The sequence below is a fragment of the Acartia tonsa genome, chromosome 1, assembly GCF_053477335.1.
Source record: "Acartia tonsa isolate MP-2025a chromosome 1, ASM5347733v1, whole genome shotgun sequence".
Lineage (NCBI taxonomy): Eukaryota > Metazoa > Arthropoda > Copepoda > Calanoida > Acartiidae > Acartia > Acartia tonsa.
Genome location: NC_137260.1, coordinates 51,692,378 through 51,708,006, shown reverse-complemented (window position 1 = coordinate 51,708,006; position 15,629 = coordinate 51,692,378). Strand labels below are relative to the sequence as shown.

The 15,629-nt window shown below is 31.1% G+C and overlaps 1 protein-coding gene and 1 long non-coding RNA gene across 2 annotated transcripts in view; both read left to right on the top strand.

Moving 5' to 3' along the window:
- The first annotated feature begins 8,004 nt into the window (after positions 1 to 8,004).
- LOC145330892 (uncharacterized) lies at positions 8,005 to 8,631 on the top strand. The gene is made up of 3 exons (XR_013883571.1): positions 8,005 to 8,061; positions 8,228 to 8,348; positions 8,525 to 8,631. It is a non-coding gene; the product is annotated as an uncharacterized LOC145330892 (long non-coding RNA).
- A 5,730-nt stretch (positions 8,632 to 14,361) lies between these two features.
- The window catches only part of LOC145323556 (uncharacterized), a 33,493-nt gene continuing 32,225 nt past the window's right edge, over positions 14,362 to 15,629 (top strand). Inside the window, exons 1-2 of the mRNA XM_080165905.1 lie at positions 14,362 to 14,511; positions 14,973 to 15,088. Of these exons, the coding sequence (XP_080022031.1) occupies positions 15,031 to 15,088 (58 nt within the window). The 5' untranslated portion in view covers positions 14,362 to 14,511; positions 14,973 to 15,030. The remainder of the gene's footprint in view (positions 14,512 to 14,972; positions 15,089 to 15,629) is intronic.

Here is a 15,629-nt window from a genome sequence, read left to right as displayed (position 1 = left end):
GACCTTCCCCTTTCTCTGCCATCACCTGCCTACCCCAAGGAGGCAGCCTTCCCTCCTACCTTTGCGCCTGTGGACACAGCCCCCAGCTCAAAGGAACCCATCACCAGCTACCCCTCATCATCTATTATTATACTTCTATTTGCTATATAAACCTGTATATCTCTTGTAATGAATCAGTTCAAAATATATCCTTTAATCAGTAACTCCTTGTAGTTATTTATTGGTAGAATCTTTAAGGCTAGGGGCTCGTTTGAATCGAACTCGCTCAGTAGGGTTGAACTGGTTCACCTTACCACACTTGCACCAGATTTTCATGTATTGTATGTTTTAAATTGAACCACACAGCGGGCTAAAATAACGATTTCCCCCTACCACCCCCTTTACCCCATAACCTTCTCTCCTACTGGATAAACGAACTGACCAATAATCAAGTTCCATATTAGCAAGCTAACCCTGTCATTATATCCACGTATACTCTATATCCATTTTTTGATCTTTTTTGATGACATATTTATGTTTTTCAATTCCAGATTTAAATTTTTTTTGAAGATGAATTGAATATGCAAAGCAAATAAAAGGATGAATCCATTTTTTTCTTGGCTTTTTCTAGAATAGTTAACCCTGTAAAAGTTGTAATCAATTTATCCTAAGTTGGGACATGGTAAAAACTTAATAACTTATATTCTTCACAACTATTTACTACTCAACCAAAATTAAATATTCTATCAGCAATTTACAAAATTGCTTTTTTTCCCTACAAGATTTATAAATCTTTTCTCTCAATGAAAGAATTTGTTATTTAAAGCAATTTTTTAGACATTATAATGATAAATTATTTTTATAGATTAAAAATGTATAGTATAGTTAATAATTATAGATATGAAATAAAAATTAAAATTAGAAATAGCAGTAGAATATTTGTTCCAGAAAGTTCTCTTTAATGTCTGGACCTTTTATTTAACAAATTCAAGGGAAGCTGGGCATTAGTCCAGGGCAGTTTTGAATTGTTTAATGAATTTTATTCAGGATAAATAGTTAGATAAAATATTCTTAATAGCAACATGAAACTTGCCAATTTAAGATTTATTGCATTAATTTTTGCAATAAGTCTAGATGGTCGAACAAAATGGCATAATAAATGTTTATAGATCAAGAGAACAATTAACATTAAAATATTTGTTATCCAATATTTTTTTTACTAAAGTGGTAAATAAAGATTATTTCAAGAGATCTTAGGAATAACTGGAAATGTTGTTTTTGAGTCAGGGCTTTTTCCTGGGTAGTGGGACGCCCCATCCAAAAGAAATGCATTTAACCCCGCAATCAAAAATATTATAGATATTAGATTTCGAGCTGTTTTTATGAAAAAAGTCTTTTAGTTCTTTCTAAATTTCTAAACCAAAAAAACCTATCCATTTGTTATTGATTTAAAAGCGTCTTCTTTAAATACAATTAAGTAATCTCGTGCAGTTCACGATAAAATATTTCTCGGTACAATTATCTACAATAATCGATGAAAGGCCTATCATCTGTAATAACCAAGAACAAAGTCTTTTTTTGTGCATTTATGTGTCTTCTTATGTCGGTTTTATTTTTGTACTAACATAATATATAGGTTCATTTTTGGCTGCTAACAGCCTTTAAAGTTAATCTTTTTTTGTCGTATATAATCTATCCCAGTAACATTTTACCGTGAACTGCACTAGATCCGAATTAAGATATCTTATCAACCCAAGAAGTGATTAGTCTGTCAAATAAAAAGTTAAATATCATTCGTCGACATTTTAATTTGTTTAACAAGGATAAAAATACACATGAAGGGAAAATTCTAAAATTTAGCAAAATAATTAATTCGGTCTATAATAACACAAAAAGTAAATAATTAAGACATATAATACTTTTAATTTAGTTTCAGGGTAACTTTATCAAATTGCACTTAAAATTTCAGCAAAATAGTTCCAGACTAACAATTGACGTTAACACATTTTGATTACATCTATTGAGTAACTTTGATACACATATATCTGTAAATGCATAATGGTTTATTTGGCGATTTTGTGGCGATTAGATTATTCAAAATTAAAATTATGGAAGAACTAGTACAAACGTAATAACCCATATTAATAGAAAGCTAGGCTTTTAAAAGTGTTGGAACAGACAGCTAAAAAACCTTTTAAGAAACAATGCAGAAATTATCAAAAAAATTAATTTATCCTAGGTTAAAAAAAACAAAAATTATTTTATTACAATCTTCATAATGTTGCTGAAAATACATACATAAATAGATAGTATTAAGTTTAATATTGATCGATATTTTTTTGTCTATCAAAGAAACTAATTGAATTTTTATGAAAGGGTGACTTGAGAATATGCTTGTTTCAATTATAGAAAAGTTTTGCTGTAAACAATATAAGAATCGTGCCGATACACCTTCTTATAGATAGAGGTGTAAACTTCATATTTAGGTATAAGAAAAGAAGAATTGGTGCTACAAAATTTGTTGAATAAATCCATTTCACAAAACACATTCAAGCACATGAATTAATGATGAATTGTTGAAAATGATGAAATTATTATGATTTTTTATGCTTTATAACATATAATTTTTGGTGTTCCTGTAAGGTAATTTCATCATACAATATTTCATAATTTTATATTGTTTACTAATTAAAGTATTTTTTTCTGATAATTAAAATTGTTGTTATATTTGATACTAGCTGAAAAACGTTAGAGTGAAGTTAATAAACCCAAAATAGTTATTAGCCTTCCCTATAAGAAGCTATATTGTAAGGAGACTCATATTGATTCATCAGTTAGCGAGATCATACAATATATACTAAATATGAATTATAGGAGGGGTGGGGGGCCTACATCACATACTCCCTCCAAATAGCAAAAAATTTGACAAAGAAAAATCGAGCTGTTTTGGAGCACTACCTTTTTTGACATGATCTATAAATATATCTTCACCAAGTCAAATCTTCTTCCCCTTCTATAGTCTTGGGTTATAAATACATTTGATCATATAACATTTTTTTCTGAATTCTTAAAGATATGGTTTTAAGAGATAAATAATAGTTATTTCTCGCATCGTATTATAAACCGCTTTCCAGGGATAATAAATTTACAATTATAAGATTAAAACACGTTTTGTTAGCTAAGGGATTTCAAGGCACGGACTTCAAAAACTGGTTTTAATATTTAATGATTGTACATATTAATATTCGTAGGAAACTTGATATAATACGATACGATACATGATAAATCAGTATGGCTTACAGCCCGTTCTAATCCAGCGGTTTCGAAGCCATAGTGGATGGAATACATCTGAATGTATCCACACCAGTGTCTGGATTGAAACATATGTATCAGCAAGATGTCAATTCTTATATAGAAATAGTATAAATTCTTACAATCAAGACAATTCTTACCATTCTCCTCCACTCTTCCTGTTTCACTTTATATTATTTATATTCTTTTATCAACAAAACAGCATACAAAAAATTGGTTAAACTAACGCATAACACGTATTTAATCAAAATCAATAAAAAAAACTTAGTTTTATCAAAACGAGCAAATCCGACCCTAGCCTATTTTGTTCTTATTCTTAAAACAAGTTAAGCTACTAGGAGAATCATATTGTCGCCATTTCTAGTCTGGAAGTGCATATATAATTAATTGTATTCTGATATCGGAAGTGGCAGCCACAGCCGCATTTAGCCACGCGACTTAAATCATCCACACAATCTGCCTCAGCCACAGCTTTCGAATTTTAAGGCTAAAGCACATAAAGTAAAATGGGTTTTGAACAAAGATTTAAGGGATAAGGGATAAGACGATTAGTTGATGTACACCCCATCTATAATAAGTAAAAATAACTCGTCTGAAGAATAAAATTATTGGTGATAACGTTTCGAGCAATGCTAGATTTAAAAATTTTAAACTAATTTCCTCTCCCTTCCTGAAATATAAGGAAAATGGTACACAAAATTAGTTTTCATCAAAATCATTAAAGTCTAAAAGGTACGAAAATACAGAAATCAACGACCCTTCTCAACACAAAAACTTAATATATCAGATTGTTGCCCAAATATCCCCCAAAAAGCAATTCACAATATTTAAAAAAAATGGCTATTCTAAAATGTTTTCGTTGTTCTTTCAGCAAATAAGAATTACCTTAAAGTCATTAGGAAGTAGAATAAGGCTGGTTTAAAAACAAAATAATCTAAAAAGAGAAATAAACCAATGAATTAGAATAGACTAAATTATTATGTATTATGTATTTACTTATGAAAACTTAAAGTTTTTACCTTCTGTAAAACAGGGTTCATTACAGCCTTTTCTTGACTAGCCCCACCCTGATTAATCCAAAAATAAAATGATAATAATTATTATCATTATACATTGTAAAACAAAGATTAAATCAAGAACATAGATAAATATTCAGTAGTTTTGATGTTTGTGTTTCTTTTAACTTTCCTAGGCTTATTTTTCTTTAATTTCTCTAAAAACTGCCGGTTTATATCAAAAGATATCGCTAACGTCTTTATAATCAACAGAGAATCCTCTAGGGGCACTTAAGGTAGAATAGGAAAAAGTTGACCTCATCCTATTTTAAATTTGAGTTTCAAAAGAGTAAAAATATATTTTGTGGGGGGAGGGGAGTGAAGACACCCTCCACAAAAATAGTTTAAAACCTTCCCAGGACCTATAAGAAGCTATGTTGTAAAGGAGAACAATATCGGTTTAGCAGTTAGCATAAGGAAAAAGGATAAGAGGATGAATACTCACCCCAATTTGATTGTAAAATATTACTTCCCCCCTACTAAAATAATTTGTCTGCTATTTATCTAAACCGTCCGCGGCTTTTTGCATCTTAATCATAACCTATTCTATATATGTAAAAAAAAATAAAAATTTTTTTATCTTATTAATTATTATTATTTTTCTGTAATTTATTATGTTTTAAAAAAAATTAAAGAAAATATTTAAAATACAATTTGATTTAGAATCTTAAAAAACAAACAGCCGTGGACGGTCTTAGTGCAGCAGAAAAGTATGTTTCGCCTAGTTTAAAAATAGGAGGTATTCCGTGAGATTTATATCCTGCTATCCTTGCGCGCATGCTGCGCCGCGTTATATGTGTCTCTTTACAATACCGGCAAATGCGCTTTGTTTATTTATTTATTGTGAACTGGTGTCGCCAAATCAGATTTGCTTCTTTAATATATTTTATTGTTTTTCCGTGAAAAAAACATGCTTTGACGAAATTACATTTTGACTAAATAATTAACTCAGTTGTAATCTATACTTTTTTTTAAAAATTGTAAAGTAATTAGAATAGCTTGTCTGTCCATTTGTATGAAAGACATATAAATATATTTACAAAATTTTTGTGGTGTCTATATATATTTCACTTTTCTTTTCCCTTTTTAGTAGCAAAGCTACTCTATAATTCGAAATGTCTGTCTGCCTTTACATCTGATAATTGCAATTCATTTCAGTATTAATTATGCTTTAGAAAATATTGCACACAATTCTTCTGATTTATTATGAAATTGGGGGAAGTTTTATTATGCTATGCCTAACTCATGCGGGGTTTATACTTTGTATAGAAAAATAAACAAACAAATGAAAAACTTCACCCCCTCTCTCTTTGTCCAATATATTACAATAAAGGCGAGGGTGGTATAGTATGTAAGCACCTGTTTCGCCTATTCAATAAATATAGATTTGATTAAAGATTTATTATTATATTTTAGATTATGTAAATTTCTCAACTGCAATGTTGGTCAAAGATGATCATGACTATCTCGCTCTTGTGTAAGTTATTATTGGTTACATTTGCTATAAAATCATATCTATTTAACTTTTTTTTTCAGCAAATACTGCTAATAATTTTGTTAAAATTATAAAACACCCTTTAGTCAACTCTTACAGGTATCCTCCTAACAGCCTACAGAGGGCCAGTGGAAAATCTTCTAGGTAAATTTTTTGACTATTGGGACACCTGTCATATGAAGCACAGGATTTAATTAGGACAAACCCAATAATTTTTTGGCCGATTGGACAAAGTAACCCCCTTAAAGGACCGCCCTTCCCCTTACATTGTCTTTTTAAATGTATCATTTTTTTAAAAGCAAATAGGCTACTTGTTCCCCTAGGGGTTGATTTTTCTCCATTTTAGCAAATAATTTTTTTTTTAATGATATTCGACAATGTAAAAAGTAGCCTTAACCATGGACAGAATGAAAAAGCTTTAACGGTGTAAAAACAATCAGGGGTGGGTTTTTTAAAAAAGATTTTTCATTCTGTACAGTTGCAACCCTGTATAAAATGGGAGCAAGGCTATTTTTTTTACAAAATTGAGTTTTGTCTGTGTATTTTTTTCAAATTGAAAATATTTTTTTACTGCCTTGAATTTTCGCTTTCTGTATGTCTAATAATGCTTTTGTTGCTTGTAGCAAGTTAACTCTATAATTTGAAATGTGCAATGTTTTCATTTTGGGAAACAATTAATTACCAGCTGTTGTTTAAATAAGACGTCTGATTTGTTTTTGGTAGATTCCTGTTAGGTAAATGGCACTAAGTTCTCAGAGATTTTTATATCGGGGCAAAATAAGCAAGAAATAAGTTGGCAATTTAATCTTAGCCTGGGAGAAATTTTAATTGGTTAACATTGTTTTTGGAAAGAAACTTAAACATAACTTAAAATATTTTTATATCGTAGGGACGTTGGCATTCTGCAGCATTTTTGGGTGGTTGGCAGATCTGGAGGGCGGAGGTTGGAAGGAAGCTAGGTGTCTGAATTATAGAAAAAGAAGGTCAAGGATGTGCTAAAGACAAACCAAGACAATACAAATGTGGTTTAATTGCAGAGGTAAATATACTTATTCTGATTCTCATGAAAATAAGATATCCATGTAAGGAAGGATCATGGTTTAATTGCAATATGTGTATAGAATGGATAGAAAATTAGTGGATAGATACTTTAAATCAGTAATATCTTATTAATTTAACCATTAATCTCTCTTTTTACATGTATCTAAACATCTGCCAGGACTGACTTCTCTATCAACTGATAATATCAATTAAAATCTTACTTTGTAATGTCATGTTTTCTTTTACAAAACAGCGTCTTTAACAAGTATACCGAAACCATAATTTAAACAAAAAGCCATTTAAATGTAATTTATGCCGTTTTCATGAATTTAATCTTAATTGCGTCTTTAACAAACACATTTCGCACCATAAGAATTTCAGGAATGTCTGAACGCCGGAGTTTAACTTTCTAATGTCATGTTTTCTTTTACAAAACAGCGTCTTCAACGAGTTCTACAAAACCATAATAAAGCATACAAAAAGCCATTTAAATGTAATTTATGCCGTTTCGTGAATTTAATCTTAATTGCGTCTTTAACAAACATTTTCGCACCATAAGAATTTCAGGAATATCTGAACGCCGGAGTATAATCAAGATATCTAAGTAGAAATTAATAGTAAATAGCAGACTGGAGAACATGAAAAATACAGTAAACTATAATATGACCATTTAGGTATTTTTGGGGCACCTGGACGCGTTATCACACACGGCGAATGGACCAAGGTGGAGCTGAATGGACTTGGAGCCAAGGCTACACCTAGCCCTCAAGAGGTATTTTACAGGTAATATGTGTACTAATTTTATCCTGTGCTGTGTGTGGCAGGTGTCCCACTCTAATATGACGAAACCCTCAGGAAATGAAAAAAATATGTAGTTTGTTGATGTTTGTTATTCAAAAATGTAGCTTAAATTATAGTACAACTTCAAAACCCAAAAATAATTGACTTGTTTCAACAAACTTAAATAATATTTGAATATTTCTTCAGGTAACTCTAATTCACATATCATTTTTAGCCATTGATTTTTTTCTGCAATGCTAAGTAACTTATTGACATATTCTTAGAAATCTGATTAATATGTAACTTTTGTTGATAGGTACCTAACCTATTTGACATTATGTTTAGGGGCTATGTTTTAATCGTGTTCAAGGAGGTGCCAATGGCGCACATGTTGTCAAGGTAATTATCCTTATAATAAAGTAACAGGATACCTGTCTGTTTGAGTGGCGACATACTGATTAATTGAGATATAAAAGAAGACAACAAAAAGCTAGGTAGTTTAAAACCATCCTAAACTTTCTTTGACTTTTTGTTGAGCTTGCCTTAAATTGTAAATATGTTGTAGGGTAAGAAGGTGACGTGCAAGAAGGCTGAGGCTAAGCAGCGAGTTCTTTGTTGGTAAGCTGCCAGCTGGTGACGCTCTGTCCAAGGAGGACATCCAAGCTCATTTCTCACAATTCGGAGAGGTAAGTTAAGGAACTTAAATACCAGGGATATGAACGATCGGACACTCAACTTAATGAACTAACTAATCAAATTCAATAAAAGTTCAAAAGTAATTTTGCAGCCGGGGGAAAAAAACTCTTAAGAATATACGCCCCTGCTCAACTGAAATGACTTTTTATATTATTTTATTAAATAGGTTGTTGAGGTGACCCGTCCAGTGGACAAGAGCAAGGACAATGAGCCCAAATCTTTTGGCTTCGTCACCTTTGCCAGGGAGCACGTGGCCAAGGATCTGTCAAACAGGTCATTATATTATTTGTTTCAAATATGGCTTCGAAACCGATTAATATCCGCTGGATTAGAATCGGTTCTAAGCCATATTGAAAATCATGTATCATATTAAATATTATATTCAGTTTTCTACGAATATAAAAATGTACAATCATTATATTAAAACAAATTTTGTTAGCCCCGAGATGCCGTAGACACGGGCTAACAAAACTGGTTTTAATCTTATATTTCTACATTTTTATGTACCCGCGGAAAGCTTTCTATAATACGATGTGATAAATAACTTTTCATAGCATTTAAGACATTTGTCTGCGGTTAGGAAATCGACTTCATTTGTTGAATATCTAAAGTTTCTTCTTTTAAAAATAATCTTAAACTAAAGACATTTGGTTCTAAAAGCTTTACTCGGAAGTTAGCTCCTGATAACTTTATACTAATGGACCGGGGGTTGGGGGGGGGGGTGGGGGGGACCTATGCTCGACTATGCACATTAAGGGATTTTCCAAAATGCCATAATTATTATTGACGTTGAATCTATATTTTAGGACGAGACCACAATCGGCGAGCACACCCTTGAGATCAAGAAGGTGACGCCGAAGGACCCCGCAGCCTGTCTATCTATCTATTGGGACACCTGTCATATGCAGCACAGGATTTAATTAGGACAAACCCAATACATGTAACCTTTATGTATATCCGTGTGCTTTCTAAATTCTCAGGTTACCTGACATAGTATATGCTTTTCACATAGATGACAAGAGAATATTTTTTATCTAATTGTCTATCTAATTGTCTATCTATCTGTCTGTCTATCTAGCTGTCTATCTAACTGTCTATCTAATTGTCTATCTAATTGTCTATCTGTCTGTCTGTCTATCTATCTGTCTGTCTATCTTTCTATCTGTCGCTCTATCTGTCTATCTATCTGTCTGTCTATCTATCTAACTGTCTATCTATCTATAGGACACCTGTCATATGCAGCACAGGATTTAATTAGGACAAACCCAATAAATGTAACCTATATGTATATCCGTGTGCTTTCTCAGGCTACCTGACATAGTATATGCTTTTCACATAGATGACAAGAGAATATTTTTTATATTTAAATACGATAAAACAGGAGTAGAATGATAAAAATTTTGGCATGACAATTGCCTTAAGAGGGTACTTAATAGATAAACAGATAGATAGACAGATAGATAGACAGATAGATAGACAGATACATAGACAGATAGATAGATAATTCTATTTAGTACCCCGTTTGCCAACGCAAAAATTTTTATCATTCTACTTCTGTTTTATCGTATTTAAATAAAAAAAATATTCTCTTGTCATCTATGTGAAAAGCATATACTATGTCAGGTAACCTGAGAAAGCACACGGATATACATAGAGGTTACATGTATTGGGTTTGTCCTAGTTTAATCCTGTGCTGCATATATGACAGGTGTCCCAATAGATAGATAGACAGTAAGATAGATAGACAGACAGATAGATAGACAGATAGAGCGACAGATAGAAAGATTGACAGACAGATAGATAGACAGACAGATAGATAGACAATTAGATAGACAATTAGATAGACAGTTAGATAGACAGCTAGATAGACAGACAGATAGATAGACAATTAGATAGACAATTAGATAGACAATTAGATAGACAGTTAGATAGACAGCTAGATTGATAGACAGATAGATAGACAGACAGATAGACTTTAGAAAGATAGATAGACAGTTAGATAGACAGATACAAAGACAGATAGATAGATAATTCTATTTAGTACCCCATTTGAACACGCCAACATATTCATCATTCTACTCCTGTTTTTCTACTCGTATTTAAATGAAAAAAATATTCTCTTGTCCTCTATGTGAAAAGCATTTACTATGTCAGATAGCCTGAGAAAGCACACGGATTTACATAGAGGTTACATGTATTGGGTTTGTCCTAATTAAATCCTGTGCTGCATATGACAGGTGTCCTAATAGATAGATAGACAGTTAGATAGATAGACAGATAGATAGACAGATAGAGCGACAGATAGATAGACAATTAGATTTACAGTTAGATAGACAGTTAGATTGATAGACAGATAGATAGACAGACAGATAGACAGATAGATAAACATTGGGTTTTCAAGGAAGATTTAGGTAGTTTGTTATTATCTTGCAATAGATAGGATAACACACAGATAATATTGGACAGATTTATACGGATTTTGCTTTTATTGATGTTGCCATCTTTGTATTATTCATTCAATAAATATATTTTAAATAAAATGGAGTTCTTTATTTTTATTTCTTGTATTTTTTTGTTGCAGATAAAAAAAAAGAGGAAAAATGTTAAAGCTGCTTATAGAGGCTGCTGATAATTATGTTACAACATAAATGAACATTTAGTTTTACATTATTTTTTATATTTAAGCCAATTAATAAGAAAACATTATTATAAAACTTTTGGGGAATGGAATTTAATATAAAACCTCCAAATGCCCCCTTCCTAAAATAGAGAACCCAATGAGTCCAGTAGTTTTTTTGAAATACATAAAATAGGACATTAAAGCCAATAAATAAGATACTTTATTATACTTATTTTATATATTTCTGCAAATATTTAAGAAAATATTGTTATAAAATTTTCTGGACTACAGTAATTATGCCCCACCCTCCCCGCCAAATTTCCCCATAACCTCTGCCTTTTGATTATTAGTTTTAATATATATTAATATGAAAATATGGTATAAAGTAATTATTTCATTGATTGATTGCTATTAATCAATCAAAGACGACATAATTATATGTATTATGAGAAAATCACGCAACCTCTCCCTGCGCGCATGCGCACATCAGTACAGGATAGCAGGATAGAAATCTCACGGAACAGAGGGTTCACCTTTTATGATCAAATTTTTTTTTTTTTTCAAATTAGCCTAAATGTAATATTTAAATCTAATTAACATGATAAAACTTTTAAATGTTTACTAATAAAAAATTAATAGTTTAGCTCTCAGCCACCAGGTTCGCTAGTTGTCTACTTTAAAGACATACATTTAAACTAAGGCTAAATATTAAATAAAAAATTTCATAACTGAATAATCTAAATAAGTGAATAATCTGTAATGCTATCTATGTTCTTTCTCAGACAATACTTGTTTTTACAATATTTTTAACATTTTCAAGTGATGTTATTTACCCCTCAGGGTTTGGCCCTTTAGTGACAAAAATCCAAAACAAGAAAAATACAGGCAAAATAAAAATTGATGAACGCTTTGATATTCTAGTTCTATATCCAAAGCTAGATGGCACTGAAAAACTGATTATTATAATTTACAATCAAATGTTCATATTAAATTTGTAAAAACGTTTATTTATTAAAAAATATAAGTTAGATAGACTGCAATATAAATCTTATAAGCTAATAATGAGTGTTATGATTAAAGTCAGTAGCAAAGTCATGAAAAATTAATAATGATAATTTTATATTCTTTCATTAGGTTTCATCAGAATGGATGATAATTCAAAATATTTCTATATCATCCTATAAAAATTAGATTTATGCTTCAAACAGCAACTATAATTGTCTTGAAATTATATTTAATTTTAAGATATTCCCATTTTGAAAAGTGGTGGAATAACATTAAAAATTCAGCGCGGCAATTGCTCAATATAGGCCTCTAGGCCCACTGCCTATTTTAGTCCTTCAAATACCTCGATTTCTCTCTTTTATTATTTTCTCTATGGCAGTTAGCGAGATCCTTCGGGACAGACAAAAAAACTTACTACTTTAGATAATAGGATAGTTGCATAGTCGCTAGTGTTAAATAATTAATTCAAATCGTCCCTTTCCCTAATGAAATATAAAAATCCCACACTTGATTAACATAAAAAGAGTAGAATAATAAAAAAGTAAAATTTAATTAGAGGCCTTCATTATTTACATTCATTCTTATGTAGGTTAGGTTTTTATTTTTGTGGACAGTTTTTCTTCGGGGACCTACATTTACAGACAAAAAATTACTTTGACTGCACAACCATTGTCTGAATGTTATAATGCATTTCTCGTATTGTTTTTATAAGTTTTAAATAATCATAATGAATTTTAGTGTACAGGTTCTGCTCTTAAATCTTACTTTATAATGAATTTAAAACTGAAAGTCTGGTCTCATATGAGAAATATGCGTGTATTAACTCTGTGTTTTTATCAAAATTTACAAAAAGTACAATTTGTTATTTTTATTGCCTTTTTTTTTGAAAATGTTAGGTTAAATTCTTTTTACTTTTTTATGTGTAATTTTAAGTATTATAAGTCAATTGAGATGATTTTAAAAAGATTTTAAAGTCATTTTTTGTAATTTTTTCTTGAATGTTATTATATACTGAAGTCTTCAGAGATCGTTTAAACTCGATTGGATGATTCAAACAAAGCAAATTTACGATTAGTTCTGTGAGTAAAGACAAACGAATTACCAGACAAACGAAACAACCCATTGGAACGCCTCGTTATCAAGTTATCAAAATTGCAGATGGAACAACTCATAGAAATTCTTCGCTTTCAAGTCTCATCTTTTCCATATTGATCTAAATTCAAACATTTTATAATTAACTTAATTTTAAAGGCATATAGCGCGCTTTTTTCCGCTCGTGTTCGTCGGTTGATATTGTACGCAATCACCGTTGGTGTCGCGTCTTACGCCAAGATTCTGTTCATGAACGAATTTGCATTTTAGATGTTGGCGAGATCTGGTGTTTATACAAAACATTATTTCTAAAATTAGCCAAACTTTTTTTATTATATTTTGCCTCTTTTATTTAAGAATTATGACACCTTTAAAATAATTTAAAGATATATAAGGCGAATGAAAGCAATTTAAACATTCTTAATAAGTAAATAAGTAATAAACTTTAATGCTAAGATTCCCCACAAGTCACCATTGACAATTTATCGTTATTTTTTTTATATTTGATAAAATCTAAAAGTGGAATTTATTGCCCTTTTAGGGACCTTAAATTTACAAAAACAAGGATGACAACATCCATAAAAGCGAAGCACTGAAACGGTAGGACAAACGGACATTGACACTTGTATAGTGTCAGAACTGAATAATCATAATATATATATGTATAAGAGTCAAAGCAAAATTGTTAGTAAATTTGTTGAAAAACTGCTTGATTCAGGATAATGTTTATGGACATACTTACATTTTTAGGACTTGATTAAAGAGTTGCTTCGCTTATTACATTGTACTTTGTTGTCCCAGGAATCAATATACCAAAAATCAGATCAATCGGATGATTAGATCACATAAAAATTTGTTGTTAAAAAAGTAAAAAAAAATCAACATGTTTAAAATGGACGTTCGGACATTTTGGTGATGATTATAGAGTTGCTACGCTTTCTAAATCGTACCTAACTATTAAAGGAATCACCATGCAATGTTTGAAATCGATAGGACAATTCTAACATGCCTAAATTAACGAAAAAAGCTATTCGTTACGGACGTACGTACGGACTGACTGACCCTAATTATAGAAAAGCTTCGCTTTCAAAAAGCATTTGTTAAAGGGTCGAGCACATTCAAAATAGAGACAAATTGTGTTTTCTTATAGAAAAAAATATATCGTCGTTAAAAAAAAAAATGTTATGCCAAATTTAGATACTCCACATAAGGAAATGGGTTTGCTAACTTATTTTATTGGTTGAATTATTAAAACACCATAGCGCCGATGTTGGCATAGCTCCTCTGGTTGTAAAGAATAAGAAGATGGTACACACACACACACACACACACAAATTCTGCGCTGTTGATGAGCTCTCAGTATTGTGGTGGAGTGTGAGCCCTTCACATTCCAGAATTTCCCGCAATCTCCTCATTTTAAAGCACTCCTTTACCAGGCAGACAATCAACTAAATTTAACATAAAATAATTTTTCTAATTGAAATAAAACCATTTCTAAGAATTATTTATACCCTTATTAAAATTTTTGAATATATTGGTCAAAATGGGCGACCTCTTCATTTGGCACTTCAATAATTGTAAGTAGGGATACTCCAAATTATTTTTCTGGTCGGTTAGTTTCTGTCGTTTGTGAATTAAGCTTGTTTTTACCCTGCCGGTCAAGAAACTAATTTTAGATTAATGTCAAATATAGCAATACTTAGTTACTTTTCTGTACTCTTTATGTGATAACTTAATAATACTAAATATTTCATAATTAAGATTCTTAAGTGTATTCGACATAAGTAATTTCAAAAGTTTAACTAAAGAACGTTTTACACTTTTCCAAAAACCTGCCTTCAAGGTTCGTTCTTGTTGAATAAAATGAATTTATTCTCATTGATTGTTTGGTTACTAGGAGGTTGTGATTATCAGCGAGCTTGTAGCCACGTACATAGTCATCCTTGTTAGTGGTCATGGCGCCAATCAATACAGTCCTGGTACTTCTGGTATCTGCTTATACTTTCCATACAGGTAATCAAAACAGTCCTGGTACTTCTGGTATCTGCTTATACTTTCCATACAGGTAATCAATACAGTCCTGGTACTTCTGGTATCTGCTTATACTTTCCATACAGGTAATCAATACAGTCCTGGAACTTCTAATATCTGCTTATACTTTCCATACAGGTAATCAATACAATCCTGGTACTTCTGGTATCTGCTTATACTTTCCATACAGGTAATCAATACAGTCCTGGTACTTCTGGTATCTGCTTATACTTTCCATACAGGTAATCAAAACAGTCCTGGTACTTCTGGTATCTGCTTATACTTTCCATACAGGTAATCAAAACAGTCCTGGTACTTCTAGTATCTGCTTATACTTTCCATACAGGTAATCAAAACAGTCCTGGTACTTCTGGTATCTGCTTATACTTTCCATAGAGTTCTTGTATTTTTAGTTTACTACAAAAAGTTAAAGATGATATTTACAGGAACACCCATATATTTATGTTTATGCTAGTTTTGTATGGGTTAGAAATTATATTTTTGGATATGCTTTCCAAATTAA